At 42.3% G+C, this 22,362-nt stretch overlaps 2 protein-coding genes across 2 annotated transcripts in view; one reads left to right on the top strand and one right to left on the bottom strand.

The window, feature by feature from the left end:
- Positions 1–6,105, top strand: part of Noc3l (NOC3 like DNA replication regulator) — a 33,162-nt gene extending 27,057 nt beyond the window's left edge. Inside the window, exons 18-21 of the mRNA XM_005352209.1 lie at positions 223–351; positions 2,000–2,097; positions 4,273–4,357; positions 4,899–6,105. Coding sequence (XP_005352266.1) covers positions 223–351; positions 2,000–2,097; positions 4,273–4,357; positions 4,899–5,027 — 441 coding nt within the window. The 3' untranslated portion in view covers positions 5,028–6,105. The remainder of the gene's footprint in view (positions 1–222; positions 352–1,999; positions 2,098–4,272; positions 4,358–4,898) is intronic.
- A 1,990-nt stretch (positions 6,106–8,095) lies between these two features.
- The window catches only part of Plce1 (phospholipase C epsilon 1), a 284,672-nt gene continuing 270,405 nt past the window's right edge, over positions 8,096–22,362 (bottom strand). Inside the window, exons 29-35 of the mRNA XM_026781331.1 lie at positions 21,983–22,101; positions 20,872–21,000; positions 18,552–18,761; positions 11,912–12,073; positions 10,650–10,868; positions 10,093–10,315; positions 8,096–9,337 (exon numbers count right to left, since the gene is read on the bottom strand). Coding sequence (XP_026637132.1) covers positions 10,127–10,315; positions 10,650–10,868; positions 11,912–12,073; positions 18,552–18,761; positions 20,872–21,000; positions 21,983–22,101 — 1,028 coding nt within the window. The 3' untranslated portion in view covers positions 8,096–9,337; positions 10,093–10,126. The remainder of the gene's footprint in view (positions 9,338–10,092; positions 10,316–10,649; positions 10,869–11,911; positions 12,074–18,551; positions 18,762–20,871; positions 21,001–21,982; positions 22,102–22,362) is intronic.

Below are 22,362 nucleotides of genomic sequence, written 5' to 3'. Positions count from 1 at the left end.
AAAAAGATTTGCTAAAGTGAGATTGGAAGGTGAATATGCTATCTTTGAAGATTTGATAAATCTCTCCAAACCAAATGATACAGATGTAAATTATTTCTTATTAAAACTAGGCTTGAAAGATGTAAAATTGTAGCCCTTAGTATAACCACAAATTTAAATGTAAGAACGGGCCAGTTTCGTTCTTTAACTTAGTTAATTCTTCCTTTTCATGTGATGTTGCAGACTTTTCCCAGGACAGATCTGTTGCTTGATAACGAGTCCCAAGGCAGTGGGGTGTTCCTGCCTGAGCTGGAGGAGCCAGAGTACTGCAATGCACAGAACACTGCACTGTGGGAGCTGCATACACTGCGGGTGAGGGGCCCTTCCGTCCCTCCATCCTCCATTCCCCCCCTTCTCCTCTCTTTCCTCACATGTGACTGCCAGAGCGCTCATGTGTGTGCTCTGGAATGTCTTCACTACTGTAGTCCTGAAGCTGTTGAGTAGTTTTCTGAAACAGGAGAGAGTGTGGTAGACTTGTCATGAGCTTATAGAGATTTATTGAAGGTTCCCTAACACTATTCAGAAAAAGCAGGATTTCTTACCAGGCATATTTATACAGTATTGGATCCTACAAGGAGACTTCGATAGACTCCATTGCAAAGGAGGTTCACCTACAGCGCCAGGATCCTATAGTGAGGCCAGCATTAGAGTGAGCCCTATAGAAACTGTGGTAAATTATTTTTCACTATGAAATAGAAACTGTCTTTTGATGGTTCTTTTTTATACTGTTAACTTGGTCATTTCACAAATGTGTATATATTTTTTTACATTATTTTGTGTATGAGTGTTTTGACTGCATGTATACAAGTGTACCATGCATGCAGTGCCCATGGAGGCCAAAAGAGGGCGTTGGTTCCTCTTGGAATTGGAGCTACAGACAGCTGCCATACTGGTGCTGGGAATTGAACCTGGCTCCACTGGAAGGGCAGTCAGTGCTCTTAACCACTAAGCCATCTCTCCAATCCCCAGATACGTATTTTAATCCTGAGAATGAAGGTATTCTTCGGTTTTGTTTGAGTCAGGGACTCTTTGTAGCCCTGGCTGTCCTAGAACTCAGAGAACTCTGTGAGACCTCTCCCTCCCAAGTGCTGGTATTAAAGGTGTGCTCTACCACACCTGGCTAATAATTTTCTTTAGCCTTTTAAAAATTTTACTTTTTAGCCGGGCGGTGGTGGCGCACACCTTTAATCCCAGCACTTGGGAGGCAGAGGCAGGCGGATCTTTGTGAGTTCGAGACAAGCCTGGTCTACAAGAGCTAGTTCCAGGACAGGCTCCAAAACCACAGAGAAACCCTGTCTCAAAAAACAAACAAAAAAAATTTTTACTTTTTAAAAATTAAAGAATAGTCATATCATTTTCCCTTTCCATTTCTTTTCTCCATCCCCTCTCATGTCCACCTCCCCTAATTCCCTATCAAATTAATGACCTTTCTTTATTGTTTATATATACGTGTGTGTATATATATGTACACACTTATATACACACAAACATACATACACAAATTATATATTATATAATTACATAAATACTTACACATAAATGCATAAATACAACTTGCCAAATCTGTTGATCATTTCGTATATATTATGATTTCAGGGCCAACCACTTGGTATTGGATAACCAGTTAAGGGAATCAACCCTGGGGAAGACTAATTCTCCCACTCTCTGCAGTCCGTAGTTACCTGTAGCGCTTTGTCTAGGCATAGGGCCCTTGTCAGAATGTCTCCTTTCACATTGGCAGGCTGCCCTTGTTTAGGCAGCCATACTGTTGAGGTACCATGGGTGAAGCTTCCCTGGCAGTTGTAGGAGATCAAATCTCACAGCAAATTTCCTGGTCCAAAGACAATACCCTTATGTGATTTGTATACATGTTTTTGTTTTTTTAAGAAAGTTGCAAAATAAGCTGTAGCTTGTGTTTTAGGAAGTACTAACCTGCGAATAATGTCTCTTTCCTCGTCAGAGGCATTACCATCCTGTCGTGCAAAGATTTGCAGCTCACCTGCTCGCTGGGGCCCCGTCTGAAGGCTCCGAGGCCCTCAAGCCTGAGCTGAGCCGAAGGTACCCTCTGATAGTGTTTATGTTTCTGCTTGTCGAGACAGGTTCTCACTGTGTCACCTTGGCTGGCCTGGAACTCAGAAATCCACTTGATTCTGCCTCCCAAGGGCTAAAATGTGTGTCACGTGACCTGTTTAGGATTTCTTTTTGTTTGTTTTGTTTTGTTTTTTTGTGCTTGGGATCAAACCCAAAGCACCAACTTATTCTAAGACTTAAAAAACTCTGTAACTGGACTTTGCCCTTTTATATTTGTGTGTAAGTGTGTGTGTCTGTGTTTACAGGTGCATGTGTGTATAAGAGCTTTGAGAGGCTAGGGGTCAAATTGTCTATTGTTCCTCAGAAGCCAGCCACGTTATTATTTTGAAATAGGATTTAGACTTGCTGGCCAGTGAACCCCTGCCATCCAGTTTGGGAATTACAAATAACTACACGTGACTTCGTTTATTTTTCTTTTTAATATGGTGACAAGGATTGAACTCAGATCCTCATGATTGCATGATAAGCATTTTAGCAGCCAAGCAGTTTGCCCTGCACCAGGTTTTTCTTTTTTCTTTTTATAAGCCCATAGATTTTTTTAAAAATTTAGATATCATATGAATTTTAGGCTACTGATTTCATACTGTCTTTAAAGTCTGAACAAAAATGGAATTTTGTTTAATCGTTCGAGACAGGGTTCATGGAACCTGGAATGGCCATAAATTTAACCATATAAGAATGTGTTTATGTGTGATGAACTTACACTCTTGATCCTCTTGCCTCCACCTCCCAAGCACTTGGGATTACAGGTGTGCACCACTGTGCCTGGCTAGTTGTTACCTTTTAAGATTGGAAGAATTCTCTTAAAATTCACTTTTCGTGCTTGTCTTGAAATATTAGATTTAGTTATTTCAAATGAAAAAAATTAGATTTATTTGTGTTTATGAGTGTTATGCCCACACATATGTGTCTGTGCACGACATATGTGCTGGGTGCTTCAGGGGGTCAGAAGAATGCATCGCATTCCCTAAAATTAAAGTTAGCCACTGAATCAACCTATTTTGTATTTTTAAATTGCTAATATAGTTAGCTGCTGTGCCCTGCAAATGAGGGTCAACTTTACTGATTTCTATAAGTCCTTTGTGGGAAATAGAGATAATTCTTGGCCTTACCAAATACAGAGGCTGCTTTTTCTTTTTCACAGCCTCCCATGTCTACCTCTAGCCTTGTTCCTTTTTTTTTTTTTTAACTTGTGCATCGTAAGGAACATAAGTAAAGCTCTGGCATGCACTGACTAAGCGCTGTTCATTGAGTCATATCCTCAGCAGACCCCTACTAACACTGCTTTTTTAAAAAGGGAAAAGAGTAGATTCTTCGTCATTGTTTTTAGTAATTCTTCTGGTATTTTCATTAATCGTCTTGATCATTTGCCTCCTCTGTGCCAGTTTTCCTTTTCTGGGGTAAGATGAAGCCCAGGTTTGTCTGTAAGGCTTGGTCAGTGGAAAATGCTTTCTTCTCTTGGGGAATGAAGCTTGGGGTGTGAGTGCAGTCCTTGTGCCTCTCATTACAGTAATGTGGCTCCTAGTAACCCCAGCTGACCAGGGTTTACTTACATGGTCTGGGTGTTGGCATGTTTTCTGTTGTGAATGTCCTGTCCTTGTTTTTCATCCAGGTTAATAGCTGAAGGGTTGAGTGATATTTAAAGTCAATGGATGACAAGTCTGTTTCCTTCCTCTAGTTCCAGTGACAGATTTAATTGCTTATCATCAATATCACTAGTTGAATTGGGATTCAATCATACGAGCTGGTCGACATCTGCTTAGCAATCTTCCTGGGCTGTAGGCCTGCATTTCTGAGTGTGAATACTAGATTTTTCTGAGGTAACTTTAGTAAGATAGTGTTGATACTACAGAGGAGTTAGGTTTTATTTATTTAGTGTTGAGACAGGGCCTCTCTAAGTACCTCTGGCAGTCCAAGAACTGCTTTGTAGACCAGGCTGGCCTTGAATTTGCAGAGATTCGCCTGCCTCTGCCTCTAAATTGCTAGGATTAAAGGCGTGCGCCACCAAGCCTGACTAGTTTGTATATTAAATGAATGAGTTGGTTGAATGCTTGATGTTATTTTCAGATACAGAGTAGCTCTTAAAAAGTCATATACCTAACAGTAGTTTCTCTGCAAATCTTAATATTTCTTAAATTATAGATCTGCAGTTGAACTTTTTGAGACTTACAGCATGGCAGCAATGACGTTCAATCCTCCTGTTGAACCTTCAAACTCTAAAAAGAAGGTATGTGATACTTTTTTTAATAGAGGAAATAAACATTAAATCAGTGTATTTATTATCAATTCAACTGCCAATTTTCTTTTCTTTTTTCCTTTTTTTGAGACAAGAGTATTGCTTTGTAATCCATGGTGACTTGAACTTCCGATTGTTTTGCCTTAGCCTTCCATGAATTGATACTACAGGTATTGACCGCAAAGGCCTGGCTCTAGGAGTTGATGAGTTGGTTGGATGCACGGGGCTGAAATTCTGTAGAGATGGTTGATAGTTGATAAGATTTTCTTTCACTATGGGATGGTCCAAGACCTGACTGGACATCTCTCATTACTGTATTTCTTTTTTGTTGTTTTTGTTTGTTTTGAGACAAACAAACTCACTATGTTTAGCTCCGGCTGGTCTGGAACTCACTTTGTAGACCAGACTGGCCTTGAACTCACAGACCCACCTGCCTCTGCCTCCTGAGTGCTGGGATTAAAGGTGGGTGCCACCACCACTGCCTAGCACAATATGAGTAGTTTTAACTATTAATTTTAACCTTTTTTTCCAGGATAAATTTTTACAAGGAGACTCATTTTTGAATGAAGATTTAAATCAACTAATCAAAAGATGTTGCAATGAAGCTGCTACTGAGACACCACTGGATTTCTCCAAATGTTTGAAAACATCTTCACAGTAGCCTAAAGGTGAAGAGTCAGTGGACTGTCTTATATATTTATTTGTATGCGCATATGCAGAGACACATACAGATACATGAGGGCCTTTTTCTTTGTGTACAAGGAAAACTTCCTGGGAACAATTATATGAGAACCGAAGCAGAGGCCACAGAAGACGCTGCTTATTGATTTGTTTTTTTATGGCTTGCTCGGCTTGCTTTCTTATACAACCCAGGCCAGCTTACCCAGGAATGGCACCGCCCATGAGGTGTGGGCTGAGCCCTACCACATCAGTTACTAATTTTGTAAGTACCCTACAGACATTCCCATAGGCGAGTCTGATGGAGGAGGTAGTTCTTCAGTTGGGGTTCCCTCTTCATGGGTGACTTTAGTGTATGTCAAGTTGACAAAAACTGAGCAAGACAGTTATTAAATCCTCTTTATAACTAAATAAATATTGTGATTGCAGCACCATAGATGAAAGCAAAACTATTTTGTAAGGATAAAAGAATAGCTTAAAATTAGACTCTTGTTCATTGGCTTCTATTGAATGATACATGTAATAACCAGATCTGACCGTTAGAAGGAATGAGTATTGCCCGGGGTGTGTGGGTGCATCACTTTAATCCCAGCACTCAGGCAGAGGCAGGTGGATCTCTGAGTTCAAGGCCAGTCTGGTCTACTGAGTGAGTTCCAGGACAACCAGGACTGTTACAGAAACCCTGTCTCTAAGAAACAAACAAATAAAAGGTGAAGGGATGAGTGCTCTTATGGCTAGAAACTTTCAAAGAAAGTTGAATGTGATTCTGGAATCTTTGAAGTTGTGTTTATTCTTTTACACTAGAGTGATGGGGGAAAGTTGCTCAGTAGGACACAAGTAGGGCTGAGATGTCTGTTGTGCTATAGCAACATTGGTGCTGACTAACTAGTAAAGTGGGTTTTTTAAAAATTCTTACAGATAAAAACTGTATATGCTTATAAATAGAGTTATAAACCATTATTTTATATAGTAGCTATTGCCATATTGTAGAGGTGACTTATGAAATGTGTACATAGATATTTTCTGCTATTAATAGTTGAATAAAATAGCTTCCTTTTCTACTTCATAGTCTTGTGGAGGTTTTGTTTTTTTTTCACTGTTAGTGAAAAGCAGTTCAGGTAATAGACTGTTGATTCAGCAGCACAGAAGTCAGTCTTTCTGAGCCCGAGAGTTCTTTCCTAATGAAAATATGAAAACCAAAAATCCTCTTGCCATCCAGCAGACTCGGGAACAGTGACCAGTTAACCAATTTAAAGCCAGCTCTTACTCCTTCTGAGAGTTAAGCTGGGTGTGTGGGTATCTGGGCAGAGAAGAGGTCAGCAGGTGTTGGAGGAGAGAGCACTGGGGGATTTGAACATGGGCGTATTCTTACATTGAGTTCCAGAAGTAAATCAATCAATCAATCTCTCTCTCTCTCTCTCTCTCTCTCTCTCTCTCTCTCTCTCTCTCTCTCTCATCCCACACTTGGGCTTTCCTGGAAAGAGTTCTGCCTGCCTCTGCCTGGGATTAAAAGTGTTCACCACCATGCCCAGCCTAAAAATATTTCTGGAGCCACTTTTTTTGTTGTTTTTGTTTTTCGAGACAGGGTTTCTCTGTAGCTTTGGAGTCTGTCCTGGAACTAGCTCCTGTAGACCAGGCTGGCCTCGAACTCACAGAGATCCGCCTGCCTCTGCCTCCGAGTGCTGGGATTAAAGGTATGTGCCATCACCGCCCGGCTTGGAGCCACATTTTTAAGACTTTATTGTTTCTTGTTTTGTGACAGGGTCTCCCTATGTAGTCCTTGCTGTCCTGGAACTCACTATGTTCACCAGGCCAACCTTGAACTCACAGAGAAACTCTTGACTTTGCCTCCCATTACACCCAGCTAAGGCTTGATTATTAATGATGAGAAAAGGTATGATTCAGCATACAGCTTTCTTAAATTCTACTGTTTGACTAAAACCATTTCAGGAATGTTAGAAATATTTGTATACACAACCAAAAGATCTATCTGTATATATGTATAATTTGTTTTCTAACACCGATACATTTATGCTTCACTTTAGCAGCAACGACATATGTAAGTGAAAAGCCAGTTTTAAAATAGAAATGGACTGGTTGGGTATTTCATGACTGTTTTAGACTTTTCCATTTCTTGTCACAGTTGGACCATAAATCTCTACAGCTAGCATTTGAATGACATACGTATTTGAGGGTGAACTATATGTGTACATTAACTTTTTATATAGGCTTATCAATGTTTCCCTTCTTGGAGATAACTATTATAGGCATTAATAATCACAGGCACATATACCTTGAGGGTTATATTAAACTACAGCCTTAATTCTTTTGAAGACAGATCTTGAGCACCTACTGTGTGCTCAGCAGCATACCAGGCACTTAAAAGTAAGAGTGAAATGGCCTTGGTCCTCCTGCATCTTTGATGCCAGGTCAGGAAATTCATAGGTTAAAAATGTAGCGTTTCCCAGCTCAGTGTCAGAATCATTTGATCTTCTTCATTTATAGAAACTTGATAAAATGTCTCCAGGATTTGTTTTAAAAATGTGGCAGTGCTGTGCACTTGTTGCAGACCTATTACTTTATTTCAAAGGGAACCGTTAGTGCCATGCAACTGCCAAAATGAGAATAGTCTGAGTTGTGTTGGTAAGAGAACGGTGGCGCAGCGGGACTCTTCCGCCGACATGAAAGCTCTGCAGTGTATTTTTGACAGGTCTCCTTTTAGAATGTGCAAAGAAGGGATTTTATTCATTCTATAATTGGTAAAAGAAACTCTCCAAGCAAAAGTCAGGATTTTTAGTGTGCTTTATAATTTGAAGAAAAATGTCTTCAAATGGAACAACGGCAATAAGAAGATAAAATGTAGGCTTTGCTGTGAAGGAACACCTATTTCAGTCAGGTAAGAATGAGAAGAATCCATTGCACTTAGTTGACTTTGCTGTTTTTTTTTTTTTTTTTTTTTCGTTTTTTTTTTTCGTTTTTCAAGACAGGATTTCTGTGTGTACAGTTCTGGCTGTCCTGCAGCTTACTTTGTAGATCAGGCTGGCCTCGATCTCAGAGAGACCCACCTGCCTCTGCCTCACAAGTGCTTGGATTATAGGTGTGCACCACAACCGCCCAGCTAGTTGACAGTTTTGTGATGGACAGTTTTATAAATAATTTACGTCAGATGGCAAGTGTGTCTCTGATCCGTGGCTCTTCAGTAAATCAGACGCCATTGCACTAGATGTCTAGCACTTTTCATGTTCAAATGTTTTATTTTTAGGAAGTCTTGAAATAGATTGAACTACTAATGCTTGTAACCATAGCAATATCAAGAAAGCTATGTCTAATAAATACACAAGTACAGTGTCAGTACAAACATTGCAAAATAAATAAGTCTACTTTAAACATCAACTTAATCTGCTTTTGCTTTTTAAAAATGATTAGTCTTATTAAGACGTCACAACTCAGTAGATATTAAATTGTACATCATTCTAAATTCATTTTGTGAGAACTGAAATTGGAACAATCTGTGGGCAAATGAATACTAGCTTTTGAAAAAAAGAACGTTTCTATTTGCAAAACGGCAGCCTAAAGAGTGCACCTTGGTACACAATATAGGAACTAATTTGAATAATTGTTAACAAACCTTACAGGACATATTTACATTTCCAATGCCCTAGGCTTCCACTTCTCATTAAACCTATGGCCAGTTCTCAAGGTTTTCCAATCTCTGTGCCTCTGGTTCCCAGTTCTCCACGTTGGGTCAGCCAGCTGGTCCTTGGGCCAAGTTCATGTGTTTTTGTATGACCCTTACCCTTAAGAATAGCTTTTACAATCTTAAGTGGTTGGAATACTTGAAAGATTTGTGATATGTGAAAATGATATGAAAGTCCAATTCATGTGTCCATAAATAAAATTTTATTTTCAGTCATGTTCATTCTTGTACCTGTTGTCAGCAGCTGCCTTTGCACTCCTGTGACAGAACTGAGTCAAAGCCAGCCGAAGCCGTATGGCCCCGACCCTAAAATGTGTACCGCCTGTCCCTTTACAGATGATGCTGGTTGCCTTAAGCTTGGGCCTGGCTTTTCCACCTGTAACATCTGTGCAATGCCCTGGGTGTCCTTGCTTCATTCCTCAGGAAGTCAGCTGGCAGCCCTGAGCCACTCTGCTTGTCCTCCGCGTGTTCCTCACATCAGGTGTGAAGAGGGCAGGAGTTGAGAAACCATCACTTTGCAGTTTCCATGTGATGGAAGTAAAGTATGTTTTCTCCGCCATGTTCATTCTTCAGCGCTTCTCACCAAGGATCTTCACCTGTAACATCCACAGGAGCTTATTAGTGGGTTGAATACAAAGAAGCACAATATTTACAGCCTGCCCAGGTTCAGTTCAGCTACAGAAACCCACAGCTCTCATGGCTAGTTTTGAAGGAATCACTTTCTACAATACAGTGTTAAAACACGGTGTCCATCGAAGGTAGAACAATGTTAATTCTGTCATGACACACATTTCTTTTTTTTTTTCTAGACTTTATTGTTAATTGAGCGATACGTTTTTTTCCCACTCCCCTTCCTTCATCCCCTCTCCCCTCCCAAACCCTCCCACCGCCACCCCCACTCCCAATTTACTCAACAGATCTTGTCTTTTAGACAAAGCAAAGAATAACCAGCCTACAGTCCACAAGCCCAGAGTACCTAAACAACAAAGAAGAGGAAGGAGAAAAAGACAAGATTTTTTTTTTTAATGATTTATTTTTAGTTTGTGTACATTGGTGTTTTGCCTGCATGTGTGTCTGTGTGAGGGTGTTGGAACCCCTGGTATTGGAGCGATAGGCAGTTGTGAGCTTCCATTGTGGGTGCTAGAAATTGAACCTGGGTCTTCTGGAAGAGCTTTTAACCTCTGAGCCATCTTTCCAGCCCCAGGAATACCACATATAATTTCAGAGCCCAGGTACTGTGTTGAGGTACCATTTCTACCTTCATAGAACAAGCCCCTTGAAAAGACACGAGGCTCCCATCCTGTGTTACAAAGTACTTTCTGTTGAGTCTTGTTTCAAACTGCTACAGTACCTTAATATACCTGAGTCAAACACGCTGCCCTCCGTCACTGCTGGTAACCCACTGCGTCACTGGGGGACAAGGCACCCACAGGTTTCTCCTCCTTGACTTGGACACTTTCTGAGGCCACAAGCTGAGGAGGCGAGGTGAGTCCTCGGGGCTGCTTAGTGGACTTAGTGAGTTTCTTGAGTTCACTTGCAAAGGAGATGCCCCTCCTTTTATCTTCTCGGGATGCCTACATAGAATAAAAGAAAACCTTTGATGGAAATGTAAACCCAGGCTCCTTAGTCCCATGGCATTCCCAGAGAGGAAGTATGTACTCCTTTGTACTTCTTGTACAAAGTAAAGATTTGGGCAGACAGGCCAAAGGCCTCTATCCCAAGATCTTTAAGCCACACAAGAGCATGATGTTTTGTCTTTTCTCCCTGCAGAGTGAAAACAAAATAATTACCTTCCAACTACTCGACTTACAAACTTTCTAGAGATTTCAACCGGTTCCCAGATTGAATTGATATGATGCGATTGACCATCAAGAATTTATACAGACGGCAAAGTAACTTTCATATTACCTGAACCTGCTCCTTTAGCTTTAGGATGAATTTCCCTGCACCTTTCCACTTGCTTTGGGCTTGAAACACACACTCTTGGTCCAAAAGGATCCTCTGTGAGGGCTTTGGAGCAGAAGACTTCTTATTGGGTGCATCTTTCATCACCTCTTCCAAAAGCACATAGTCGCCTGGGTTGGGGTTGTTCAGGATGCTGTAGGAATATTTGGCTTTGCATAACGTCTGAAAGATAAGTCAGGGTCAGCTCAGTCAAGCGTCTCCCACGTTTGCATCCCTCCTGGGTGAAATTTTAAGGTGGGAAAGTGGCTCAGACTCTGAGCGATGGGAAATCTGGTGCCTCGCTTTCATTTGAGTCGCTATGGCTTATAACACTCCTCAGGCTACCTCACATAGCTTCCAAATGGTCTGACTTACACAGTGGTGTCAGAGCACCTGGAATGGGTCAGTGAAGTCAGACACAGAAGGAGGATTTACTCAACAGAAAAGAATCTGAGCTCCCCTCTTTACCCCCCCCCCCCCCCCGGCACACCTGCCAGAGGAGTTTGTCAACACACTGTGTAAGTCAGACACAGATCTGAGTGAGATCTGGAGACTGAGTGAGTAAGGGATAGAGCTGGGATTGAACCCTCAACCGTGTGATCAGGGATCTGTGCTGTTTGCCATGCGATATCACTTCTCAAGCAGGGGTTCAATGAATGCAAACCTTGAGGAGGCCATGAGGAACAGTTCTCTGAAATCATGTTTTAAAAACAGCCTGACCTAGAGGGAAGGATTTAGTCAACAATCAAGAGTTGGCCTCCTCCTTGTGTTCTGTGGCATCCTTCAGAGATGGTCATTTGCTATTTATTCATCTGTTTCTGGGGTAATTTCTGCAATGTCACCTCCTAAACCCATTATCAGCAGAGATCCAAGCTCACTGTACATGTTAGCTAAATATCTGTTGCACACTGAGCAGCTATTTCCCATCCTTAAGAGACATATTCCCCTATCCAGCTCCCCATTGCCGAGCTTCACTCACAAATGAGCTGTCAATACCCACATGATTTCTTCCAGTCATTTATATCAATAAGGGGCATGGAGTGAGGAAACGAGAGACTCTTTGTGGCCCAGAACCCTGTGCCTGCCAGGCCAGAAGTCCAGAGCCCCCGTGCCTGCCAGGCCAGAAGTCCAGAACCTGTGCCTGCCAGGATGGAAGCCCAGAACCCCGTGTCTACCAGGCAGGCAGTATCTCTGAACTGCACCCTGGTCCCCAAGGAGACTTTTACCTGCTGAATGACATCCTGTGCAGTGCTGACTCGGGGGGCTTTGATGACAGTTCGGGGTTGCTCTGGAGAGACATCATGAACGTGGACAAAGAAACTCTCTTCCTCCGAGCTCAAGACCGTCACCTCTTTGTCATCTTGGACAATGCTTTTCTCTTCTAGGGTCTATATATTTTTTTTTTTTAAAAAAAAGGAAAACATGAGTAATTGGTAAGATGATTCAGAAGACAAAAAAATTCTAGTAAAAAATTTGAGTTATATCTTGGTATTGTGAAAAACATCACCTTAGTTGGATAGTTCATACATTAGCTAGTAGTTCATACTCTATACTAAAAAGATGTACCTGCTTGTGAGGGGAAGAAAGGCTTGATGCTGACACACACATAGAGTAAACCAGCTTATAAGTGCCTGTTAGCTGTGGATTTTGAGAGACCAAATCAATTACAAACTTTTAGAAAGAAAATATACTGAAAGCCCAGTAAGAACACAGTAAGCTCCATTGAAGGGAAGTTTATTCCCCAAACACCATTAACATTTAAGGAATATCAGACCCGAGAGCTGGTGAGATGGCTCAGCGGGTGAAGGTGCCTGGTATGCAAGCCCGATGACGTGTGTTCAGTCCGTGGGCTGTGTGTAAATGTGGAAGGCAAAAACCAAATGCACAATATTTTCCTCTGATCTCCACCCACATGCTGTGGCGCATGTGCCCCTTCCCCCTCCTCCCCTCCTCCCCCCTCATTTCAAGGTACAAAAGAGAAATACTAGACATGGAACAGGAAACATGGCATACTCACCCAGGTGGGGGAAGCAAAGCCCACAGTGAGAAGGCCAAACAATGGCTGCAGGTCAGCCACACTTCAGTGGATAGAATTCCCTATACTATGAGAATTATTATCAGGCTAATTGGATTTGGATAAATTTGAGTGAAATCCAATTTCCCTCTCTCTTGTATGCATCATCTTTAAAAAAGGTTTCTTTATTTAATTTATGCATCTCTGCTTGTGTACTACATGAGTGCAAGACCTTTGGAGGTCAGAAGAAAGTGTTGGAGCCCTGGACCTGGAGTTACAGGTGGTTATGAACCACCATGAGGGTAGTGAGTGGGAGCTGAGCCTGAGTCCTCTTCAGTAGCAGTGCTGGCTTTTTACTGCTGAGCCATCTCTCTAGTTCCCTACTTTCGTTTTATTAAAAAAATTTAAATGGACTGGAAAAATAGCTCAGCAGTTAAGAGTACTGGCTGCTCTTCCAGAGGAGCAGGGTTTGATTCTCAGTACCCATATGATGGCTCACAGCCATCTGTAACTCCACTTCCAAGAAATATCCAATGATGTCTTCTGGTCTTCATGGGCACTAGGCATGTATTTGGAAACAGATATATGTGTAGGAAAAACAACCGAATACATAAAAAACTTTTCCCAACAGTCAATGATGTGGGAGTGTCATATATCAATCTGTTGGTTTCATTGGTACATTTATGAGGAAGAGGAAGTGAGCTCAGACTAGATAGCTCTGCTCCCCCCGGGCAGACGCGATCAATGCAACTCCAACCCAGGAGAGGGGAGCATGGCCTCTGAGCTCACTTCCTCTTCCTCCCAGCATTCTGTTTTGTTTACTCCTTCCACCTATGTTTTAACCTATAAGGCCAAGCAGTTTCTTTATTACTTAACCAATGACCTTCCTCCATCATTTCCCCTTTTTCTGTTTAAACAAAAAGGAAAGGCTTTAACTTTAACAGAGCAAAATTACATATAACAAAACAGTTATCAAGCAAGAATTACAGTCACAATATTTATATCTATTTTATCTTTTATCATAACAATGGAAAACTATAAGAATACAGTTTGTGTGTTGTTATTTCGGGTAAAGCTAGCCGGTGGCAGGAGCTGGGTGGTGGAATGCAATCCACAGCTCCCACAACAAGTCAAAATGATAAACCCTTTCCTATTCTCTCCTTTTCTCTTTATATCACCTCATTCTCATGAACAAACAAATGAGCAAAGAAGTCTGTAAACGAAATTTCACTGTTAGGTGGTGTATCCCTGTGAACATCATCCATGGATACATACATAAGTGCATCTTCCAGCACGTGAATAGACAGACACAAAATCCTGGAATCTTCTTCCATTTATCAGCCCCCCCCCCTTTTGAGACAGAGTCTCTCTGTGTAGCCCTGGCTGTCTTGGAACTCAATCTATAGACCAGGCTGGCCTTGAACTAAGAGATCCTTCTGCCTTTGCCTCCCAAGTGCTAGAATTAGAGGTGTGCACCATCACTGCCTGGCTGCCCCATTTTCAAATGACAACAGTTTAAAGTTATAGTCTACAAGAAAGTGCACACAGGAAAAAGAGACGGAGGCGGTAGTAGGACCCTATCAGATGTCAAGACTTCATGTAGGAAATTCTATTCCCAGCATTCTTGTAACCTGATCGCCACAGACTACAGTAATGATGCTAATTAGCCAGAAGAATTCAAGGTTTGCTGTCACTGGCCTGCAAGTGTCTGCTGATCCCATCATCCAGAGGATTGCTCCCATTGATACTTAAGTCAGACTGGGAAACTGCCACCAGGTGGTGCCAAACTGACTAAGCCTGGAAAGGATCTGCCCGAGCCTCTTTCAGAAACCTGAAGTCACAACCCATACAGCTTACATGACCTGAGTTTCCGACTTTGCTCAACCTAACAGTGGAGGTGGAGCAGTAAAGGTGTTTTGCTGGGCTGTCAACATAGCCTACTTGGTGAGATCCAAGTCCTGTGAGAGATCCTGTCTCAAAGAAAACAAGGCAGATGACTTCTGAAGAATACGTGTGGTGGTTCTCTGGCCTCTACACGCACAACTGTACATATGAACACACACACACACACACACACACACACACACACACACACACACAGAGGAAAATTCTAAGTTGCTTCATAAGATCAGCAAGAATGCATATTTTGCTAGGTGTGGTGGTGCGCACACCTCTAATCCTAGCACTAGGAATGCAGAGACAGGTGAATCTCTGTGAGTTCAAGGCCAGTCTGGTCTACATAGCAAAGTCTACATAGCTAGTCAGGGCTACATAGTGAGACACTGTCTCAAGAAAAATTTATGGTTTTTTTTTTTTGTTAGTTTTCCTGTGTGTGTGTTTGTGTATGGAGGCCAGAGGTCGACATTAGGCATCTTCCTCTGTCGCTCTCTCACTGAACCTGTAGCCTGAGGATTCTGTACAGCTGGCCGGTCAGACAGCTCTCAGAATCTGTCTGTCTCAGCACCTCCATGATGGGTTACAGACACACTACTGTACTTGCTACTTTTATGGGTGACTCGAACTTGGGTTCTCTGTAAAAGCAGTATGTGCCTTAACTGCTGAGCTATCTCTCTAGCCCTTTATTTATTTTTGATACAGGTTCATAAAGACGAGGTTAGCCTCAAATTTTCTATGTGGCTGAGGCTCACCTTATTCTTCTGCTTCCATGGCCCAAGTGCCAGAGTACAGATATGCACCAATACACCAAGCTCTTTTATTTTAAAATTAATTTTTAGGCTTAGTACATAAAGTAATGGAGTCCATGGTAGAAGAGAGTGTGTCATTTTTGAACCTTAGAACATTATTTAGAGTTTCTTTTCTTTCTTTTTTTCCTTTTTGAGACACAGTCCCTCTATGTGAGTTTGAGGACAGCCTGGTCTACAGAGATTCTCCTGCCTCTGCCTCCTGAGTGCTGGGATTAAACAGATGCACCATCATGCATGCAAGAGTTCATTTACTTTTAAAGGTGTTTTCTGCCTTAGATGGTGAATAGAGAATAACAACAGTGGCCTCAATGAAACACTTTTTACCTAAGCATTCCCTACATACTGTACACATATGCACTTTATGATCACTTGGAGAGGATAACCTGCTGCTGTTTCCAGATTTTACAGGCCAGGCTAGCAAGTCACAGAAGTTAGGTGATGTGAATGCAGTCAGGGGATACACTGCCTAGAACATCAGAAGAGTATAACAGGCAGGGAGAAGAAAGGAGAAGTTACCAATAGAACCTGGAAATTTTTTTTTTTTTTTTTTGAGACCGGGTCTCTACATAGCCCTGGCTGTCCTGGAACTCAAGAAGCAGACCAGGTTGATTTTGGACTCACAGAGATCTGCCTGTCTCTACTCAAGAGAGTCTACTGGGATTAAAGGTGTGCACCACCATGCCCAGACAAACGGCTTGTAGAGATGATTAGTTTTACCCTATAAAAAAATGCAAATCTTTGTAGTGATGATAGTGCCCTCTAGCATTCAATAATTAATGAGATATTAATTAATGAAATAGTAAGTATAAGGATCAGTAGATACTGAAACACAGCACCCTTGTGCAAGCTAGGTATTTGCTCTAGTGCTATGTATCACCTCTGGCCCTAATAAATATTTATGAGGCATCACTGCGCCAGGCAAACCTAAATCACCAAATATGACTCGTTTTCCTTTGACATATATTTCAGTCATAAAAACCTCCTCTCCACAAAGGTATGTGAAGGAGAACTACTACAGTCTACTCACCAGGAAAAGCCTGAGAAATCCCTAGTGATTTACCTCCCTTCTCCTTCAGACTGCCGCTCTCCCCGCGAGTTCTAGTTAGCATCCATTCCGGAAGGCTTTACTGCCCGCTGTCACATTCATTAGGCTACCCACTGGCATCATAAACTCCCCTGTCTTTCCACCTACATAACGAAGTCCGTGCTGATTGCCCCCTGTTGCCTCCCATAGCACAGGTCTGTGGGTAATCCTCAGGGGCTTAGAGTGAAATTCCTGCCTTGGCAGCAGAGGATGGCAGAAAGAGCATCAAGTCAGAGCCACAAGGCTCGTTCTTTCTGTCATGACCCCGCCATTGTTTTAACGCTCCTGAATCTTAGTTTCCTTTTGCACAAAAGATTCCTATTACATCACGAGGACACAGAAAACGGGTGTCTGAGCCCATTCAATTCTCTAAAGTTTAACTTATTTACTGAAACTGCCACTTAGGGCCTACTTTTTTTTATAGGTAGCTAACTGATGAAGCGAGACATTTATAAACAGGAAAGACTTAGGGAGAAATTAAAGATGGCTTCAAAAGTCTGTCTGAGCCCTTTGATGTTTTCCCATAAAGCACTGTGAGCTTAATCTCTGCCTTCACACACCTGACGGAAAAAGTGAGGAAGATGACCATGTTTCTTTGCTTAAAGCATGACCTTTTATGGTCGATGGCAAGATTGAAGAAGGAAAGTGGTGGCTCTGAGCCCAGAGAGAAGCTGGTGTTGTGTCTGGCTAGCAGGCCATGCTTGCAGTGGCTAACTAGAAAGTGAAAATGGAAGACCTGGTGAGGAGCGCTAGCTCACCTTCCCAGCACACATGTGTTTCTGATGGGCATTCAACTAGCCAAAGCCCTGTTATACACTAAAGACCCTTGACTGGGGGAGGACCCAAAACAGGGTCATGTACACATTGGGTACTTATCAAATATGTGTTTAATTAAATTGTTGAAACAATTTGACTGTTCATCACTTGACTTGTGGCAAGGCCTGATGGTATAAGGCTGGAGCAATGGCTTTATATCCTGCTGTAGAAGGGAATAGGAAGGGAGTGGGCACTACCTAGGTTGTTCTGCGAAGAAAACTGCTCCACAGACAATCTCAAGCAAGGGTCAATGGATTAGGAGTCACTATGAAAAGTTGCTGCTTACCTTCCTTCCATGGGGACAACCACAGGGTATCAACACATATAAACTTGTACTAATTCTGACTAAGTGTGAGAGATGATCTAGACTATTTTAAAGACACAATGAGCGAACGTAGAAGCCAGAACCTTTCAGATGTTGATGATCCCTTGTCTGAGAAACTTGGGACCCGATAGGCTTCAGATTTTGTCATCTTTCAGATCTGGGAACCTTCGCCCAGACTGTACAAGCTGGATATGCCCAGCTAGGCAAGAGCTTTATCAGACACTAAGAAGAGAGTCAGCAGCTCCTGTGCTAGGCAGTGTGGTGGCTCCCCTCATCTGAGCCTTTGCTTTCTATGGTTTAAAAATATTAAGTGGAAAATGCCACCAATAAATAATTCATAGGTTTTAAATCACATGATTGGAAGAACAATATTTCTTGCTGTTTTTTCTGTCCTGGGAGGTAGAGGTGGTGTAGATGTGGACATGACTCACCTGTGTCCATCACATCCCTATCGGACTACCTGCCCACCAATCTTCACTATCTTGGTGATCAGATCAACAGCCATGGCATCATCACACGTGGATACCAGTGACTGGTGCTATCTGAAGTGTCAGGCGTCTACAGGGGAGGACAGCCTAGGCCATTTCCATAGGGCTGCGGGTTTAAAGCAACCCTTACAGCAACAGCTACACACTTACAAATACAGCACTGACTCACAGTGGTGGCCTTGCACAGGAATCCTTTAGGTTCCTGCTTCCTTCGTTTTACAAAGGATGTTGCTTTTAGACTGAGAGTCTTTAGTTAGCTATCTGACTATGTGCAAGAAATTAAAACCATTTTCCCATGTTTACTTGAGAAGAATAATCTGAACGAGGTTTCAAAGACCAGTCAGTCATTCAGGATCTGAGGAAGGTATTCGGTGGCTGCTGGCTGATGACACACTGAGCGGTCATCATGCAGGCTGTGTCCAGGTGGCACTTACTTCCTGCTGGGACTTTAAGACAATCCTGCCTACGTAGCCTTCTTCTGGGAACCAGCTGTTTAAAATCTGCACGATATCTTCTTCTGGACCCACAGCTCTCTGGAATGGTTGTTTCTTGCACTCATTCTTCTCCTTAGATATAAAATGCTTCTCTTCCATCAGAAAACAGTCTATGGCGGTGAGTTTGGTGTCTTGGTCTGTCACCAGAATCTAAAGAAGAAGCAAGAGCAGCATTAGGCACATCTCTGAAGAGTGGCACAAACTCAGCATGAGTCTGTTTTCCTAAGGTTCTGACAGGTTTGCTGGGCAGTTTATAAGCGATGGCTACTTGGGAGTGTGGCACAATTCTTTCTAGAGCTGTAATAATTCTTCTATGTCCCAATCGGATAGTTTATGCTCACTCTGGGCAAAGGCACAATTTACTTATAAACCCCATACAGCATAACTATTTTTTCCCACTGGTGGAATGAGAGATTCTATTGAATTAAAACCTCAGGTTTCTTACTCAGTGATCTTGGTTCTTTGAAACCTTGCAACAAAGGGCCGATGCAAAGAACCCTGTGCAGCCTGAAAACACCATCTCTTTTTTCACTGTGGAAACAACCATCCTGTCGTGGAAGGCTCACAAGGCTAAGGTCTCATCTGGTAATTCTCCTTTCGGGAGATTCCTGACACTGTGTCCAAAGAGTTGTTTCTCTGTGGACTCTGGCCTGCACAATCCGATGGAGTGGTTAAGACAGAGCTTTGAAGTTAGTCCTAGGCCTCAGATTTCCATTTAAGACTTATTTGTTTTGACTTGAGAACATCTCAGTGATAGAGCACTTGCTCAGCTTAGCGTGCATGAGGGTGTCTTTGGAGTGTATCTATAAAATGGGAATGCTCACAGTAACAATCTATTCTTTGGGCTTATGATGGAGGCATTAAGCGCCATGCAAGACATTATGAGCACTCAACGAGTGACAGCCATCATTAGAGTCTTACTGGTGTTGTCTTTCTCACTCCTGTCATATAGATTGCTGATGAAGTGCCAGTGATAATGAAGACATCTTCTTGTTCCCTTCCCGTGAGAGGAGGCTGCATGGTGGGAGCCTACTGCCACCACCTGGCATGGATTAAGCCAACACCATCTCTCCAGGTTCCTCAATGATGAAATGGCCATAGTTAATATTTCTCATGTGGAGGGGAAGCACAATATAAGGTGCTAAGGATGGTAGGAGCAGAAAATTCTCCCAACTCTTATCCCTCTGCTTGAGCCCTTATCCTAAAGCTGCATGCTAGTAATTCCATGGGGGCCAAGGTAAATAATTTGGATCATGCACACATATGTTTCTATAAGAAGGAGTCAGGGTGGCGAGTTTCCAAAGGTTCTCTTGGTGCTGTCATCTCCTCAAGAAACTCAACACCCCTTTCTCTTAGCACTGAGGACTCATTTGTTTATTTGCATGGGGTGAAAATATGGTTCTGCTTTCATTAGTGGCTGTGGGAAGTTCCCTTGATTTTATAGACTCTTAGTAGTGATTTGATACTGAGCCTTATGAATTAATTGACTAAAAAGCCATCAAGGAAAATAAAACCAAATCTTTGGCAGTAGTTTCTGTTTGGTTGTCTGTAAAATTTGGACCTTAAAGCTGTTTACTATGATGCTACTTAAGTCAGTTATAAAATATTGGGCAAAATGTTGCACTATCCAGATAGATGTGCCCTTAAATGATAGAGATAATTAATATTAATAATATAATAATATTAATATTTATGCACTACTGCTCAAATGGCTTTTAATTCTGCCATGCATCATATGGTCCCTGCTACGTTTCACCATATACACCGACTTTGAAGGAATGCCCAGGGTACTCCTCTTGGTCAGCGCTCTCCTTGGTCTACTCTCAAGGAGTAGTAGTTCTAAAACGGGCTAACGATGAAAGAGTGTGTGGGGAATCTCCTAAGGTTGAGCTAGCCTGTCTAGTGGTACCAAGAACCCTGATGACACTATTCTTCGGATTTCAAACAATCCAAAGATATGTCAGCAAAGCCAAGAGGACTGTAAATTTAAGGTCAGCCTGGGGGAGTCCTGTCTCAAAATTAAAATAAAAGGTCTGTGGTTGTAGCTCAGTGGTAGAGCACTTGCCTAGCATGCTCAAGGCTGTAGGTTCAAGCCCCACCATGTAAAGATAAACAAACGGACTATAGATAAAGAAATAAAGGATGTATCATCAACATGGACCTTTACGGATTTATGTGAATACATATATGCATATATTTTTGCACACACACATACGTTTTGGAGACTGAATTTCTTTAACCATGGGTTCAGTGGACTTGCCTGTTGGAGAAGCTGCTTTGCCTTGGTGCTTCCATTTATAGTGAAAACAGCAAAGGGCTCTGGACCTGGGACACCATGCACGGTGACTCTGTGAGTCTGAGAACATTTCCTCTCTTCAGAGTTAAACATCTGTCAATGAAGAGCACATGGTTTTTCGTGCATCCTCAATAACACAGAAGTTCTAGGCTCTACTCAACACAAAATTTCTAGGACCCACGTGTAACCTGATGCATGCTGATGCGGTGGTCTCCTCACCAGCCATGAGGAAATCCAGTCACCAGAGTACTAACTTCCTGAAATGACAGCTTCTTTCGAGTACGAGTGGGGATTGCTCTCCTAGGAAACGCGTGCTAGTTTTCAATTTTTTTAAAAAAATATTTATTTATTATATATCCAATATTCTGTCTATGTGTATGCCTGCAGGCCAGAAGAGGGCACCAGACCTCATTCTAGATGGTTGTGAGCCACCATGTGGTTGCTGGGAATTGAACTCAGGTCCTTTGGAAGAGCAGGCAATGCTCCTAACCTCTGAGCCATCTCTCCAGCCCCCTAGTTTTCACTTTTTAAAAGCTCCTTGGGTGATACAAACGTGAGCCAAGGTTTTTATAGTGTGATGCAAAAAAAAAAAAAAAAAGGAGAAAGGAAGGCAAGCCAAGAAAATAAGGGCAGGGGTACACAGAGAAGAAAGAGAGAGGCAAGGGAGAGAGAGGCCAGAGGAGAAAGCAGGACAATATAAGATGAAGGTGGTCCAAGAAAGTGCCTGAGCCTGTGAACACAGAGGGAAACTGGACACACTGTCACATATATTTTTAATTTATAGAGGAAGAAAAAATAGAATTAAGCAGTAAATTAGAGCAGTGCCCTCGTTTAAATAAACGACCCCAGCTGAGAGGGGCAAGCCCTGGTCCAGTGGCTCTTCAGCCTCACTGGATGTGGAGTCTTAACCAGTGCCTTAGGGTGGATATAAGCACCAAGTGTCAGCCATTGGTGTTATCATTTCCATGGCTGCCTAATTAACGACTCCTTGGCCCCTCTGTTGTACCACACGGGAGTCCCTCGTCAATGTAGCAGTCCTGTAGATGTATGTTGAGTGAAATAAGATCTTAATTACCAAAGAGGCCGGCATGCTGCTGCCAGAGGTATTTTCTTCCATCCTTCTGCTGTTGATGAATAAGCTGGAGATTTCCAATATTTCATTGTGGAGGTTCCGCAGCTGAAGATGTCGGTAACCTGGAGGGATGCGGAATTGGGAAAGCCTGTTAAGCAATCCCAGCAGAGCTCTACAGATATCTCCATGGACGTCAATCCATTCCCAGAATGGGCAGTGGATGGTAACAGGCAAACCAGTAGAAATCGTTCCCTGTGAGAGAGAGCTGTCCCCTGGGGGAGGTTCCTGCACTGTCAATTGATGTGGGAATGATTTCTTATTAATAAAGAAACTGCCTAGGCCCATTTCATAGGCCAACCCTTAGGTAGGCGGAGAAAACAGAA

Source organism: Microtus ochrogaster, chromosome 8 (assembly GCF_000317375.1).
Source record: "Microtus ochrogaster isolate Prairie Vole_2 chromosome 8, MicOch1.0, whole genome shotgun sequence".
Taxonomy (NCBI): domain Eukaryota; kingdom Metazoa; phylum Chordata; class Mammalia; order Rodentia; family Cricetidae; genus Microtus; species Microtus ochrogaster.
Note: the sequence above shows the minus strand (reverse complement) of the source record. Positions and strands in the feature narration are given on the sequence as shown.